Source organism: Rana temporaria, chromosome 4 (assembly GCF_905171775.1).
Source record: "Rana temporaria chromosome 4, aRanTem1.1, whole genome shotgun sequence".
Taxonomy (NCBI): Eukaryota; Metazoa; Chordata; class Amphibia; order Anura; family Ranidae; genus Rana; species Rana temporaria.
Genome location: NC_053492.1, coordinates 474,547,448 through 474,564,109, shown reverse-complemented (window position 1 = coordinate 474,564,109; position 16,662 = coordinate 474,547,448). Strand labels below are relative to the sequence as shown.

General features: G+C 45.7%; 1 protein-coding gene across 1 annotated transcript; it reads left to right on the top strand.

Moving 5' to 3' along the window:
- Positions 1-1,009: 1,009 nt before the first annotated feature.
- On the top strand, positions 1,010-15,296 carry LOC120938114 (zona pellucida sperm-binding protein 4-like). Its single transcript, XM_040351833.1, has 12 exons — positions 1,010-1,234; positions 4,461-4,582; positions 5,336-5,429; positions 5,681-5,839; positions 6,511-6,695; positions 7,241-7,338; positions 7,412-7,542; positions 14,246-14,435; positions 14,515-14,665; positions 14,744-14,822; positions 14,947-15,042; positions 15,131-15,296. Exons 1-12 carry the CDS (start codon positions 1,051-1,053, stop codon positions 15,274-15,276), a joined length of 1,635 nt encoding a protein of 544 aa, XP_040207767.1. The 5' UTR covers positions 1,010-1,050; the 3' UTR covers positions 15,277-15,296.
- The last annotated feature ends 1,366 nt before the right edge of the window (positions 15,297-16,662 follow it).

Genomic DNA, 16,662 nt, shown 5'->3' with positions numbered 1-16,662 from the left:
CGTCTTTTTTTTTTTTGGTTTTTACGGCGGGGTTCCCCTTAATATCCATTCCAGACCTGAAGGGCCTGGTAATTTAATTTGGGGGAACCCCTACACATTTTTTTGTTTGTTTTATGAATGAATCCCTTTAGAATTGTCAGAGCCGACAATTCATTATAGCCGCGTGTGAATTTTTAAATTACTTTTTTCCTTCAGAATGTCACTTTGTGCAGGGGGAGTTCTAAGTGCGGGAAAAATGCGCTATTTCACATGCTGACATTACACCCCCCCTAGGTACGAAATTTAAAGGAATATTTCACTTTTATTGTTTCACTTTAAGAATTATTAATTTCACTGCTCCCGAAAAAACGGCCGTTTTAAAAAATAAAAAAAGCATTGATACATGTTCCCTGGGGCAGGACTGAGGTCCCCAAACACTTTTTAGGACAAAACTTGCAGATTAGCCTTTAAAATGAACACTTTTGATTTCTCCCATAGACTTCTATAGGGAGTTCGGCGCGGCTTTACATATTAGTTTCAATGCGCCGGCTGCTACGCTGGTTCATGCGCCTGATTAAGCCTCCACCCGGAGTACTAATTAATGCATGAACCAGCGCAGCGCACATAGCTTAGTAAATCAGGCCCAAAATGTACACAACACCTCAGAACCTCTAAGGGCTTCACATTGGAAACTGGAAACTAAACCCAAATCTGATCTCTTGGGTGAGGATTATTGGCTGCTCTGGAGAAGAGACCCATTTTGTTTTCTTTCTTTGCTCCAGTTTTCATAAATCAGACCCAATTTTGTACATTTATGGAACATAAAAAAGGAGCAAAAAATAGTAGTAACAAATTCTGCTCTTTTTTTTTTTTTTTTTTTAATCATCCCAGAACATGAGCCTTGATTGGTATGAAGAGACCCACAATCAGCAGTTCTCGGCCACCTTTGCAAGTATAAGGATCACCTGTGTGCATAGCAGTCCCTGACCAATCAGACTGAAGCCCCGCCCTCTCTCCAGGGTATAAATCTCAGGTCAGGGCTGAGGGTCAGGATTACAAGTGATCATCAAGATGGGATCTTCCAGGACAGGAATGGGCTTAGCACTGCTGTTGTGGAGCTTCAGTCTGTCCTGGTTGCTGTGTGAGGCCAATGGACACTTTGAAAGCTCCTCGCTCCTCCACTGTGCTCTGGACAAGATGGAATTGTCCTTTTCTATGCCCAACGAAGGGGCGACCTCTTCCCTCAAAGTGTTGGGTAAGTCCACTCCCCCCCCCCTTCTTTTTTCTCTTATATTTAAAAAAAAAAAAAAGTTATATTAATTTATGGTTGAAATTGCCAAAAGTAGGGATGTTGTTCCTACTAATTGGCTGTGGCTCACAGAACATGGCGGGGGATGGGAGTTGCACATGTTTAATAGGGATCAGTCTGATATTATCCAGGATATGCACTAGAACGTGTCTCATCAGGAATTATGGCATGGGCCCGCTGGAGCAAAGAAACGGGAGGGGGGGGGGGATGCTGCTATATTTCTTATTTTTTTTGTAAAGGGGGGGGCCCCCCCTTCTCAATTTCAGGTGGAAGCACCCCCCCCCCCCGGTTCTCTGCTCCAGTGGCTGCAATTGGCGTGTCCACAAAAAATGAGCACCAGCTGCCACTGTTCCTCACCCTTGCATCCTTTAATCTGTGCCCCATTGGGGAAATTTCCCTTCACTTCCTGTACCACAAACAAAACAGGAAGTGGGGAAATTCTTTCCAAGTAAAGGAATCCCTGGTTGTCACCAGAAATTGTATCAATGGTGTTACTACACCCAGGACCCTGCATTCACTATATCTGGTCTCCCACAGGACATGGAAATGCAATTATTATTTTTAGTAAATATAAACTGCTTAACTTTCTCATCAGCAGCCTTGTGTCGTCTGGTTTAACCACTTTGTATCCCGGGCCATTGGCAAAAGATGGCCGCAAGGTGGCTCTCAATTGCCTGGAGGACGTCTATAGACGTCCTCGGCTCCTCCGGCCACTTGGGGGGCGTGCCCACCACATCACTGCGGTGCCGATGCACGTGCCTGGCGGCCGCGATGGCCGCCGGGTACCCACGATCAGTCGTTACACAGACAATGACGTGGATCTGTGTGTGTAATGATGGTGTGTAAACAGAGATCCACATCCTGTCAACGCGAGGAGACCGATGCTGTGTCCCGATCGGTCACCTCCCCCAGTTAGAATTTTTATGCAGGGCACATATTTAACCCCTTCCTTGCCCCCTAGTGTTAACCCCTTCCCTGCCAGTCATTTATACAGTAATCGGTGCATATTTATAGCACTGATCGCTGTATAAATGTGAATGGTCCCAAAAATGTGTTTAGTGTCTGCCATAATGTCGCAGTCCCAATAAAAATCGCCAATCGCTGCCATTACTAGTAAAAAAAATTGAAAAAAAATCATTATGTCCCCTCTTTTGTAGGTGCTATAACTTTTGCGCAAACCAGTCGCTTATTGCATTTTTTTTTTGTACCAAAAAAAAAGAATATATTTATATTTTTTGTTTGTAGCGCAAAAAATAAAAACTGCAGAGGTGATCAAATACCACCAAAAGAAAGCTCTATTTGTGGGGGAAAAAAGCACGCCAATTTTGTTTGGGGGGGACCATGTTGCACGACCGCGCAATTGTCAGTTAAAGAGACGCAGTGCCGGAAGCTGACATTTTGCCTGGGCAGGAAGGGGGTATTTGTGGTTAGGCTTGTAGGAGGAGCTTTCATTCTCCTGACTGTCCTATAGGGCTGCAGGACCCCCTGTCTAGACAGTGCTGACTGGCCCTGTGCTGATCACATGCACTCTCCCAAGGAAAAAACCTCTAGCAATACACACCTAACTGTGCATGTGCAGCTTGTCCCCTGTTCTATAAAGTGGAAGAAGGGGAGGTTCAAACGTTTTACACATGGCAGAGGATAAACCCCCTTAGGTCCCACAGTGTGTATAACAAGCATGCTTGACTGTGTAGATTTATTCTATATATATATATATATATATATATATATATATATATATATATATATATATATATATATATATATATATATATATATATATATATATATATATATATATATATATATATATATATATATATATATATATATATATATATATTTTTGTTTTCTATCACTTTGAAAGCACCCTAGAAGTGCATCTTAAGGTAATCTCTTATCCAAAATCATGGATCCATTGATGGGAGGGTTTGCTTTTAGCTAGTGACTTAAATTGTCAGTCTGCAGTGCTCAGATACGTTCTGATTTAAAGTTGAGCTGACATGTAGAGTGACCCCCCCCCCCCTTTAAAAAAAAGCTTAAGCTCTGCCAGATTGGATGGAGAGCATCTGAACAGAAATTTTTCAAGTCTTGCCACAGATTCTCAATGTGATTTAGGTCTGGACCATTCTAACTAATGAATATGCTTTGATCTAAAACATTCCATTGTAGCTCTGGCTGTATGTTTAGGGTCGTTGCCCTATATTTGGCTCCATCCATCTTCCCGTTTTACCAGCTTCCCTGTCCTTGCTGAGAAGCATCCCCACATTATGCTGCCACCACCATGTTTCACGGTGGGGACGGTGTGTTCAGGGTGATGTGCAGTGTTAGGATTTCCTCCCCACATGGCGTTTTCCTTTTCGGCCCCACATGGCTTCTTGCAAACGGGGACTTCTTATGGCTTTCTTTCAACAATGGCTTTCCTCCTGGCGCTCGCATAAAGGCCAGAGTTGTGGAGAGCACGACTAAGGCCTCGTACACACAATCAGAATTTCTGATAGACCGGACTTTTTCCATCTGAGAAATTCCTATGCGAGTTTGGTCGGACTAAAGCCCGATCGTGTGTACAATTCATAATAGTTGTCCTGTGGACATATTCTCCCACCTGAGCTGTGGATCTCTGCAGCTCCTCCAGAGTTACCATGGACTTCTTTGCTGCTTCTCTGATGAATGCTCTCCTTGCCCGGTCAGTTTAGGTGGACGGCCATGTCTTGGTAGGTTTGCAGTTGTGCCATACTCTTTCCATTTTCCGATGATGGATTGAACAGAAGCTCCGTGAGATGTTCAAAGCTTGGGGTGTTTTTAACCTAACCCTGCTTTAACCTTCAACTTTATTCCTGTCTGGTTGTTGGGCTCGATGATGTGGCTTTTCAGTAAGGTTATCTATCAGTAAAGGCGCTGAATACAAATGCACACAACACTCTTCAGATATTTGTAAATTCAAAAGACATTTTTTTATCTTCCTTCCACTTCACAATTATGTGCCACTTTGTTGGTCTATCACATAACATACATTTTTTTTTTTTTTTTTTTTTTTTGGTAACCTGTAGTTTAGCTGGTCTTTTAATCCTGTGCCATTCTGTCTTCAGAATGTGACACTAGTTTGATATAATGTGCCTTAGTAAGAAATCAACTTTTTTTTTTTTTTTTTTTTTTTTTTTTTTTTTTTCAGATTTCCAGGATGAATTTCAGAATCTTGCCAATGACTCTGCTTGTGGTATCTGGGTAAGACATGGACCCAATAACACAATGGTGATCGTGGCTGCCTATGATGGATGCTACGTAAGGGAAGAGGTAAGCCTGACATCACTGACTTGGACTTTTTCATATGATCATGGGCCGACTAATTCCAAAGTTGTAGGGTCCCAATAGAATCCTGAGAAACTATAGAACTGTTCTAATCTATGCTAGTGTTTCATTCCTTTGGGTGTGGAGCCGAGACTGCCTAGGTTTGTCTGGCAACCATTGCCACAAATGGGAGATCATGGGTTGCCAGAACAAGCGGTGAAGGGGAATCAAATTGGAAAATATGTTCTGATGTTTCTTGAAGGCAATGCCCTTTTGAAGTTTTCACTTTTGACTTCTTCAGGACAGGAGTGAAGGGAGAACTTTAAAATTAGACAGTACTCTAACCCTTCCTTACCCCAAAAAAATAAAATCCAGCTCTACAAATGCTTGACCTCTACTGGCTATGAGTGGAAAGCCCCTGGTAACTCGTATATGAAGTGCCTGAATCCTTGGTAAGATGGGAGGTTTGGACATGGATCAACAGGTTTTGGGAGAATGGGCTGAGACGGCTTAACTTGGTTTGGTGTAATGCAGGGGGTCTCAAAGACCAAAGGGCTACCTAGCCTGCAGGTGGGTTTAGTGTTACTAATCCTCCCACTGACCACTAATCCTCCCACTGACCACAAAGCCTATGGCTTTGTTTACTTCTACTCCACTGCCCCTCTAAAAGTTTTAAGGGCTGTCAACTAGACCTTTGTTTCAAGTTTGAAGACTCCTGGTGTAATGGGGTTTCTTTTTTTTTTTTTTTTTTCTCTGTAGCATGAGGAATATATGATGGTTCTGCTTCTGGAAGACATTGTTGATGGTGCTGTTGAGCAATACAAGACTGAGAAGAGATGTCCAATACAAAATGGTAACATGTCTAATCTTAATGTGAATTCTCATGGTATAGTCCCCCGAAACAAAGCTATACAGCTTTCTCAATTGCAGGCAGGTTGTATTGGGAATCACATGGCACGGTCCACCTGAAATAATGTTTACTTCATTACTGGGGGGGTTTATTGGAACAGAAGTAAGGGTAATTCACACCTTGTGTCTCTAAAGCCCTAATTGCATAAATCTGATGTACTGCATGTTGCTAGAAGACCTTTGTTTCTTGTATAGAAGCCCTGGATGCCCCCAGCCCTGATGTCTGCTCTGCCGTTGCTAAAGAAGACAAACTGTCCTGTGCTGACACACCTGTAACCAGTGACTCCTGTGCTGCAATGGGATGCTGCTACTCCCCGAGCGATGCCACAATGCCCTGTTTCTTTGGCAACAAGTGTAAGTTGGATGTTTGGAAGCCGTATCAGCCTGAACATGCCTAGGGCAGGGCCAGTCTGTAAACAAAACATAACCTGCTGTTGGTAGTACCTTGGCATAGCCAAAAGCATTTAAAGCCCTGTCTAGAATGTAATAAGAAAGAAAGTTTACCGCTCAGAGGTCCCAGAGAGCTGCAAGGTGGAGTCCAAACACCTGGGTGCAGGCACTGCAATAATATGCAAAAATGTGTATAGAAAAACTGGAATGGCCGCACTCCAAAAATAAAAATTTGTTCCTTTTAATAAAAACAACATGGATATGTCACAGCAAAAAATCAGGAAAAGAGCTAATGCGTTTCACTCTCATGCAGTGCTTATTCATAGCATTTAAAGCCCTGTCTAGAATGTACTTGCGGAAAACTATACTTGCTCAATGGTGTCTTGCCAACTTGACATTTTATTTTAGACGAAGCCGTATTTGGTGAATGGGGACCTTTCAGGTACACTGGACAACCCTCTGGGCTTCCATAAGACTTTCTATGGTCTGCTCTGTAATTTTGCACTCTTCACTTCTACAGATGTGAGGTAGATTAGACTATTCATAAATAGTGCCCACTGCAGTATCGGTGGCTAGATAATTGCAATGTCTGATATACATGGTGACAAGTGACAACCCAATCTTGTCTTCTACAGTGACCACACAATGCAGATTTGATGGCAACATGGCGATTGCAGTGTCCAGTGAACTGACCGTGCCGTCTCTGCATCTGGACTCCGTCAGGGTGATTGGATTGGACTCCTGCAGTGGACTGACAGTAGATGCCACCAACTCCTTTGTAGTGTTCAGGTTCCCATTATCCTGCACCACAGCATTTCAGGTGGGTAATACAATACAGTCTGGATATATCAGTTTGACCCTCATGGTGCTGGCAGGCAAAACTTTTGCTTTTCCTTGGACCAATAATGTCTTATTGTACATTATACTGCAAGGTTTGGTCATAAACTCTTGGCTACAATTCTGGTCTTGGGCTGTGATATCACTTGGTGAATATTGGTTCGGCTTTCACCAAAAAATAGTGAGGATGATGGCACCTTATCCATCTTCTTAGTATTACATCATGCTGGAATTCTGAATAAATTATGCATGGTTGCTACATTCATAAGTGATCTGACTTGAACTGGCTTAACTGGTACTCCATCAGTCTACTGCACCATCAACCCTACTTCTGTGCTTATCTTAAACATGTTTAACAGACACTCTTCATAGGTTTCTTGTGGTGTAGAGAAAGCCACCCTTTGTATTTTAATAAGTGAATGTGATGCAGAAGGTTGAAGTCTTATGGTGGGTGGTACTGCTTCTAAAAAGTAATTGACTGACTGCCTATCATTTGTTGGAATCAACTTCTCTTGTTCTTTCACCCAGGTGCCCAATGGTCCAATGAACTATGAAGCTACTATTGAAGCTGGTAGACAAATACAGACATGGCAAGGATCTTCTATTACTAGGGACAGTACAATGAGGTAAGATGTACTACAGCAGGATTGCTCATATGGGGGGGGGTGATAATTATCTAATACTGTACTGTTTCTTTAGGGTGACTGTGCAGTGCAGCTTCATTCAAACTGGTATTGTGCCCCTGCTGAGTTTTACAGTCAACACTTTGCCACCACCTCTTCCTGTCAGTACATCTGGTCCTCTTGAGCTGGAGATGAGGATTGCACAAGGTGAGAATAAGACTTCAGCTTATGAATTAGAAGGCACATACTACAGAATTCATTACTGTCTGAACTAATTACTATGGCTTGCCTCAGCAATATTGACCTTGGCTCATACAATGTATGTCCCTGGAGGGGCAGAGCCTATTTGGGGGGGGGGGGGTGGAGAAGAATGTATGGGCCTTCTGAACCTAGGAAGCAAGCTGGGCTTCTGACAGATGGTGATGCAGGGCAGCACTGGATTTGCATGACTGAAGCTTGTGCAGGCAGATAGAAGCCTTTTCCCTTAGACTGTAATGCCTCAACGGGATTCCACTCAAACCGCCTTGCATACAATGTCACAAGTTCGGTGAACTTTGACTGCCATGAATGCGGTGACGTAAAAGACTACGATGAGCCGGGAAAATTAAGTTCTATGCTTCCCAGCATGCGTTGGAATTTAGTGCATCGGGATTTGTACACGATCAGAAATTCTAATTGGATTTTTTTTTTTTTTTTTTTTTTACCAACGGGAAAATGGAGAACCTGTGCGCTAATCTTTTTCCGTGGAGCATACACACGATCGGATTCCCGACAGCTCTCATCTGACTTTTCTCCCTCGTCTTCCAGGACGGCACGCTGAGAGTAGACTGGCCACCTGACAGGAAACGCAATCAAAAAAAGAGGTTAAAAGGCCCCACCCTTCCCGTGTGCCTCAGTTTCTGATTGTGTTTCCCCTACAGCGAAACAGTTTTTTATTTTTCACCTGACCTAAGGCCTGGGGCTGGTGGTCCCCCCCCCCGGAGTCTAGACCACAGGTACTGGGTGCTTTTGGGTCCGGTCAAGGTGCTTGCACTTTCCCGGGGGGGTATCCCTTCTTTTTGGTCTAGGGAGGCTGAAAATGCTAACTAAGAAGAGTGCCTCCCTGGACGCCAGAGCCTCCTAGCTAGCAGGGCTTCCCTAGTGCTCTGAGGCGGCCGTTCCTCTCTCCCCCCCCCGTCTTCCCTCCTACCTTACAGGGAGACTTCCCCTCTGCAGCGTGGTGTCGGCTGGGCGCCGCTCCGAGCGGCGCCGTCACTTGCTGGGCGCGTATTGATGACGCGCACGACGGCGTGACGTCACTCCGCCCCTACAAGATGGCGGCCTCCACCGACGGATGCCACATTTCGCTGCAGAGGCAGAGCAACACGCAGCCGGGGAGAGAGAAGGGCCGGGCGCCCTCATCATGGAGGACCATCTGACACTGGCTGCTGAGGAGTCCACCCGGGGTGAGTCCTCCTTGTCTTCGGGGGTGGGGAGCCCCCCCCCCCCCTCTTGTTGTAAACCCTCAGCTGTGAGAGTATGTTGCTAATGGGCCTTTCTATTTTACATTATGTTTTAGGAGAGGACCCTTCTGCCCAGGGGGAAGCCAGTAGATCTTCTAAGCCCCTTAAAAAAATTAAGAAATGTGGGAATTGTAATGATAAGCTCCCGACAGACTATAACAAACCCTTTTGCTCCAAGTGTATCCTTAAACTAGCTGGGAAAGAGACCTCGCAAATCATGAAGGATTTTCTCTCTGTGCAGTCGGAAATGCTCGCCACTCTCAAGGATTTTAAATCTTCCTTGAAAAGTAGGGAGTCTGATCCCCCTGTGCCTGGTCCTTCGTCTCAGGAGGGATCCACTTCTGCGCGGCTGGCCTGCCAGCGAACTAGGAAGGCTCCTTCCTCTGACTCCGAGGATTCTGAGGTCACTCTTCAGGACGAGGGCCTGGTGGAAAGCCAGGCGGAGGAAGAGGACGAGGATGCCAGGTCTGGAAAATATATATTTTCCGCAGATGATATGGAGGGTCTTCTCGCAGCCATTTACGCCTCTGAGCAGATCCAACATCCAGCGGAGCAGGTTTCAGCCCAGGACAGGATGTATTTGGGTTTAATTAAGCCTCAGTCTAAGACTATCCCAGTGCATCAATCCCTCAAGGATATTATCCGGAGGGAATGGGCTGAGCCAGAAAAGAAACTTCCCAAGTTTAAGACCTGGAAACGCCGCTGCCCCTTTAAAGATGAGGTGGAAGATGCCTTTTTTAAAGTTCCTCGTCTTGACGCATCTTTAGCTCAGGTCTCTAGACAATCCGATCTCTCTTTTGAGGATGCAGGGAGTTTAAGGGATGCCATGGATAGGCGTGCTGATACCTCCCTCCGTAGAGCCTGGGAAGCCAATGCAGCCGCTTTGGGTCCTGCGTTAGCTTCAGCATGCGTCGCAAGGAACACTGCCGCTTGGACTTCCAGGCTGTTAGATCATCTAGCAAGTTCTTCCAAGTCTAGAGAAACTCAAGAGTCCCTCCAGGTGATCGGCAGTGCGGTAGCCTATTTGGCAGACGCAGCTATTGAGACGGTTCGCGCTTCAGCCAAGACTGGAGCACTTATCAATGCTTCTAGGAGAGCTGTCTGGCTGAAAACTTGGAGGGGCGACCTTGCGTCAAAAAACCGCTTGTGTGCGATTCCGTTTGAGGGTTCCCTCCTGTTCGGCACCGCATTAGATCAGGCCCTAGCGAGATCCTCTGAAAAAGGAAATAAATTTCCCTCCAGACCTAGAGCAAATAGGGGGAAGTTTTTTCGTCCCAACCAGAGGAAAAACCCCCCCCCAGGGAAGAAATCGGCGCCCGGCAGGCGCTGGGGGTTTGGAAAGGATAAGCCAAAGAGTGGCATCCTTTTTTCCAGCCCCAAGCCTGGTGAAAAGGATCCCAAGTGACGAGAGGGTAGGGGGCAGGCTCTCCAGGTTCCTTCCCGCTTGGGAGGAGATAACCAGGAGTCCTTCAGATCATCAGGGAAGGTTACAGGCTAGAATTCCGCCAGTTTCCTCCCCCCATTTTTCTCCTCGCAAAGCCGCTGGACTTTCCCAGAACGTCGCCAGCCTGGCCGAACAGGGAGTCATAGTCCCAGTCCCTCCAAATCAAGAGGGCCAGGGGGTATACTCCCATATTTTTGTCGTTCCCAAACCACTCGGGAAATTCAGATTGATCATCAATCTCAGACCCCTAAACGTTCATCTTCAATACAAAAAATTTCGTATGGAGAATGTTTACAGTCTCAGGGGCCTCTTGTTAGAAGGCGTGTTCATGGTGACAATAGACTTGAGGGATGCTTACCTTCACGTTCCTATTTGTCCGGATCACCAGAGATTCCTCAGATTCGCCCTCACCTCTGCCCAAGGAGTTCAGCACTGGCAGTTCTCGGCCCTCCCCTTCGGACTGGCTTCCAGTCCGAGGGTGTTTACGAAGGTCCTGGCAGAGGTGATGGCTTTTCTACATTTAAAGGGGATCTCCCTCGTCCCTTACTTGGACGACCTTTTGCTCTTCAACCTGAGTCGGGATCAGCTCCTTCTGGACCTGGCCACTGTCATAACCACCCTGGAATCCCTTGGTTGGATCGTGAACAAGGAGAAGTCTTCTCTCCTTCCAGAACAAAGGAAGATGTACCTAGGTTTTCTTATAGACTCCCTAGAAAGGAAGCTTGTCTTATCCCAAGACAAAGCACAGGGTCTTATGACAGCGGTCAGGTCCCTAGTAGCGGCTGTAGATTCCTCTTTCAGAGAAATCATGAGGTTGTTGGGACGGATGACTTCGTGCATCCCGACAGTTCCTTGGGCACAACTCCACTCAAGGCCCCTGCAGGCCTTCCTTCTCTCATCTTGGGGGGGAACAGAAGAGACGTTGGATACCAGGGTCAGTATCCCGGTTCCAGTAAGACACCTTACAGTGGTGGCTGTTTCCCCAGAACCTTTTAAAGGGTCGTCTGTGGAGTCAGGTCAACCCGATCAAAGTCACTACAGATGCCAGCAGCTGGGGGTGGGGAGCCCATACGGAGGAACTTCGAGCCCAGGGTTCTTGGAATCCCCAGCAAAGGCGGGCGTCTTCCAACTACCGGGAGTTATTGGCGGTTGGGGAGGCTCTGGAAGCCTTCGAGGAGAGAATTCAGGGCCGAGAGGTCCTAGTCCTCTCCGACAACGCGACTACGATCGCCTTTCTCAACCGGCAGGGGGGCACCAGGTCACACTCTCTCCTAGCCCTCTCCCTGAGGATCCTAAGTTGGGTAGAACAGAGGGTGCCCTCTCTTCTAGCGGTCCATATAAGAGGGACCCTCAATCTGGAGGCCGATTTTCTGAGCCGCCAGCCCATCCTTCAGGGGGAATGGGAATTATGCCCGGAGACCTTCAGCTGGGTTTGCCAACAGCTCGGTCGCCCAGAAGTAGACCTCTTTGCGTGCAAGGGGAACAAAAAGGTGAACAGGTTCTTTTCCCTCTCCCGAGAGTAGGGTTCACTGGGGGTGGATGCGTTGGCTCAACCCTGGAGATTCCGGTTGGCCTACGCCTTTCCTCCCTTGAATCTCATCCCAAGGGTTCTGCAAAAATTGAACGCCTCAGACACCAACCTGATTTTAATCGCTCCTTGGTGGCCCAAGAGGTCCTGGTTCCCCACCCTGAAACATTGGGCTCTAGCTCCCCCGCTTCCTCTCCCTCCCCGGGCGGGTCTTCTGCGGCAGGGGCCGGTCTCTCATCCGAACCCAGAATTCTTCAGCCTGACGGCATGGCTCTTGAGAGGTGGAACCTGCAGCAGAGAGGCTGTTCGGAAAAGGTGATAGGAACCCTGTTGGCTAGTCGCAAGAAAGTCACCAGACTCATCTATGCAAGAATTTGGGGGGTCTTTTCGCGCTGGTGCTCCGCGAAACAGATCTCCTACCCTGACATCCCCGTCATCCTGGATTTCCTCCAGGATGGGGTGGAACTAGGCTTAGCCACTAAGACCTTGAGAGTCCAAGTTACGGCCTTGTCCTATTTTTTTGGACAGGAGCCTTTCTGGGGATCCTCTTATTAGGAGGTTTCTGACAGCTAGGGACAGACTTTCCCCTATAAAAGTGTCTAGAGTTCCCCCTTGGGACCTCTCCCTAGTCTTGAATCAGCTATCTAAGGCACCATTCGAACCTATAGATAGTATTCCAATTAAATTACTTTCTTTTAAATTTACTTTTTTGTTGGCTATCACGTCTGCCAAAAGAGTTGGAGACATGCATGCTTTTTCCATTAAGGAACCCTTTCTTCGGGTTTTTGAAGACAGGGTGGTACTGAGTCAGGATCCTCTGTACCTGCCCAAAGTGGCAACTAAATTCCACAGATCCCAGGAGGTAGTCCTCCCTTCGTTTTGCGCAGATCCCAAGAATGAGAAGGAGGCTACTTTTCATTGCTTGGACGTAAGACGTTGTCTTTTGATTTATTTAAAGAGGGTAAGTGAGTTTAGGAATTCCCCTCATCTTTTGGTTAATTTTTCTGGTCAGAAAAAGGGTCAGCAGGCAACGAAAGCTTCTATATCCAGATGGATCAGGCAGGCTATCTCTTTATCCTACACCTTAGCGGGTAGACCAGTTCCTGTTATCAAGGCCCATTCCACCCGATCACTGGCAGCCTCCTGGGCAGAAAGAGCAGGAGCTTCCATAGAACAAATATGTAAAGCGGCGACCTAGTTAAGCCAGAATACGTTCGTCAGACATTACAGAGTCGAACTGCTGTCACCGCAAGATCTGATGTTTGGTAGGAAGGTCCTACAGACGGTGGTCCCGCCCTAAGGTAGGCCCGAAGATTGCTTGTTTTTCTCTCAGCGTGCCGTCCTGGAAGACGAGGGAGAAATGACCAGTTACACTTACCGGTAGCTGGATTTCTACGATGTCTTACAGGACGGCAGGCCTACTTCCCTCCCTGTTATTTACTGCTATTCGGAGTTATTTTTTTGTTAGGTCCTAGGACCGTGTTCTAATAGCGGTTACTTATCTACAAACTGAGGCACACGGGAAGGGTGGGGCCTTTTAACCTCTTTTTTTGATTGTGTTTCCTGTCAGGTGGCCAGTCTACTCTCAGCGTGCCGTCCTGTAAGACATCGTAGAAATCCAGCTACCGGTAAGTGTAACTGGTCATTTTCCAACGGGAAAACCGTTTGTGTACGGGGCATTACAGTCCAGCTCCCTCTCATATTGAAACTTATTTGTATAAAAGGCCATGCCAGTCTGACTCCTCAAAAAAAATCTTATTTAAAGAACCTGTTCTCTGTCCCATAAGCTGCTCCTGAATTGGCAGAAGGTGCAACTTGCAGTCAATGAACCACTGAAGCTAGGGTTATGGATGGCATTTGTGGCTGGACCTCATTCCTCAGAGTACCAGGTATCTTCTATCCAGCCATGCAACTGCCAAGAGAACACGAGGGGTGTGCTGTTGGAAAGCTTGGCCCTGAACTCTCCTGTCTGCATCAGAACACCATGGACATGACATTTATATATATATATATATATATATATATATATATATATATATATATATATATATATATATATATATATACTTAGGAGGCTAACATTGTGGCATCTTCATGTCAAAAGGGTGCGGAAATGGCCACCATCTCAAAGCAAGTAGATGGTGGTTATCGGATGCTAGCCTGGTAACAGGCCTTCTGTCCTCAATATATTAAGATTTACTCTGGCAGATTTCATGCTTGTGGGGCCAGGTATCACTGAAGTCATCACATTCATAGTTGTCTCCCATTCAACTGTTTGACTTGGGTTTTACATAAGTCTTTCCCAGGGTTAAGGGGTGTTTGAGTTTCCTTTTATGTCAAGCAAAAGGCATGTCCTTTCCAGGGTCCCTGAACCCAGCCATTAAAAAAATTACAAGTTGTTGCCCTGCATTTGTAATGGTCTTTTATATAATGCAGATTTCGACTATGCCTCATACTACACTGATGCCCAGTACCCTGTGGTCAAAGTGCTCAGAGACCCAGTCTACCTGGAGGTTCGCATCATCGGCAGAACAGATCCAAACCTGGTCCTTGTCTTGAATGACTGCTGGGCTACCAACTCTGCAGATCCTATGCCCCTTCCTCAATGGCCCATCTTGTTTGACAGGTGAGTAATGAAATCTGTAGAATGGAAGTTATCCTGTCTACCTTGTGCAGATCTCAATTCTCCAATCTTTTGGTTTTAGTTGCCCTTTTAATGGAGACAACTACTTGAGCCAGCTGATTCCTGTTGGCGCTCCTTCACAGGCTGTACCTATACCAAGCTACTACCAGCGCTTTTTGGTCAGCACCTTCACATTTGTGGACTCCACCACCCAACTTTCCCTTGAAGGACTGGTAAATGAATACAATGTCTTGTATGTCTCTTTATCTAATGCTTTGCTGTGATTTAATTGTGTATAAACTTGTCTTCAGGTATACTTCCACTGCAGTGCTTCTGTTTGTGTTCCATCTGCCAGGGACAGCTGTGTGGTTTCTTGTGGTCAAAGGAGAAGTGAGTATTTTATATTCAGGTGTCAGAATCTTGGATTATTTCACACTACTCTTAAAAGAGAATCTACTATAAAATTTAAACCTTCATCCTATATTTTTTTTTTTTTTTTTTTTTTTTTTTTTAGGGAGAATGGCTGAAATTCAGTCTCTGAACACGGTGACTTCTCAAGGACCTGTTGCATTTGTGTCTATGGTTAATGAAGAAATCCTAAAACTGGAAGGTAATCTGGGGGCAGGGGGTAAAAAGGCAGGTGGGGTGGTTGGGGTTCAGTTGAGATTCAAGTCTAAATTCTTTTTCTTCCCTACTAGGTACTGATCCATCAGACTACTCCACATTGGACCTGGCTAGAGTGATAGTAACTGCTGGGGTTGTTGGGTCTGTGGCTGTTGCTGTTCTAGGCTTGTGGATGTACCGCAGGAGTCAAACATTTAACCTGAAAACTGCAAATGTTTAAATAAACAAATTTATTCTAAATCTGTGTTTACTAGCTTCTCAACGCGGTTCCAAAAATGTGTAAAATAAATGGGCTTCGAGGCCTTAAATTGAAGCTGGTCAGAAACGGCTTCCACCAAAAAATACACAACAGGTTATCCTTAAAGCGGGAGTTCACCCATTTGTTAATTTTTTTTTTTTTTCTCCCCTTAGATTCCTGCTCGTTCGGTCTAGGGGAATCGGCTATTTGTATTAAAATATGAGCAGTACTTACCCGTTTTCGAGCTGCATCTTCTTCCGTCGCTTCCGGGTATGGGTCTTCGGGAGCGGGCGTTCCTTCTTGATCGACATTCTTTCGAGAGGCTTCCAACGGTCGCATCCATCGCGTCCCTCTTAGCCGAAAGAAGCCGAACGTCGGTGCGGCTCTATACTGCGCCTGCGCACCGACGTTCGGCTTCTTTCGGAAAATTGTGACGCGATGGATGCGACCGTCGGAAGCCTCTCGGAAGACTGTCAATCAAGAAGGAACGCCCATTCCCGAAGCCCATACCCGGAAGCGACGGAGAGGATGCATCTCGTAAACGGGTAAGTACTGCACATATTTTAAAACAAATAGCCGATTCCCCTAGAGAAAGCGAGCAGGAATCTAAGGGGGAAAAGTGCCCTCTAAGTGCCCTCTAAGGGTGAACCCCCGCTTTAAGCTAGCAAGTAAATTCTCCTAGTCCAATTTCTATTTATGGACAATTATGTGATGAGCCTGAATGCCTAAAGCTGCTCCTAAGCAGCTTTAGTTGCTGTAAAAAAAATTGTCAAACAGTTGGTGATACACTGAGAATTTGTTCGCCTTGTGAGTCAACTGGGGGACTTGACCATGCTGTCTCTGTTGCCTATAAGGGTTGTGATAACAGGAAGGTCTACAGACTTTGTATCTATTACTGAATGTACAAGTGTTGTGTTTTTTTATTAGAAACTAGGACTATCTCCAATGAATTGCCAGTGACTGACAGGCACACTACCTCTAGCCATAACTTTGGCTCGGCGCATTGCCCATCTTCAGAGACTTTAAATTTGCTCTTGTCCATCCTGGGCTTCCTCAAACCTAGCCTCATATTTCTAATGGCTTTATTAATTACTTGAAGGCTGAACCTTATGTCTCAACAAGCACCAAATTTCCCATTGGGGTGTGTCACTCCAACTGTTAACTGCACTCAGATTGCTAGATGTGCGTTTTGTTCCAAATTGAAATTTAACAAATCGCAGATAATAAATTCAGACAGAATTTGAATTGTTTTCCGAATGGAAAATAAAATTTAATCCAGAAGTAAAACAAAATGGAATAGAAAATAAAGAAATTGGATTATAAACCTTTTACAAACGTAAAATAAAATTTGAATCGAAAAACGGTAAA

Bases quoted from the DNA above. Each gene is read 5' to 3' on its own strand.
- LOC120938114 (XM_040351833.1), top strand. From the start codon at position 1,051: ATGGGATCTTCCAGGACAGGAATGGGCTTAGCACTGCTGTTGTGGAGC. The intron at 14,436-14,514 runs GTGAGTAATGAA...TTTTGGTTTTAG, and splicing joins TGGCCCATCTTGTTTGACAG to TTGCCCTTTTAATGGAGACA. The intron at 14,823-14,946 runs GTGAGTATTTTA...TTTTTTTTTTAG, and splicing joins TTCTTGTGGTCAAAGGAGAA to GGAGAATGGCTGAAATTCAG.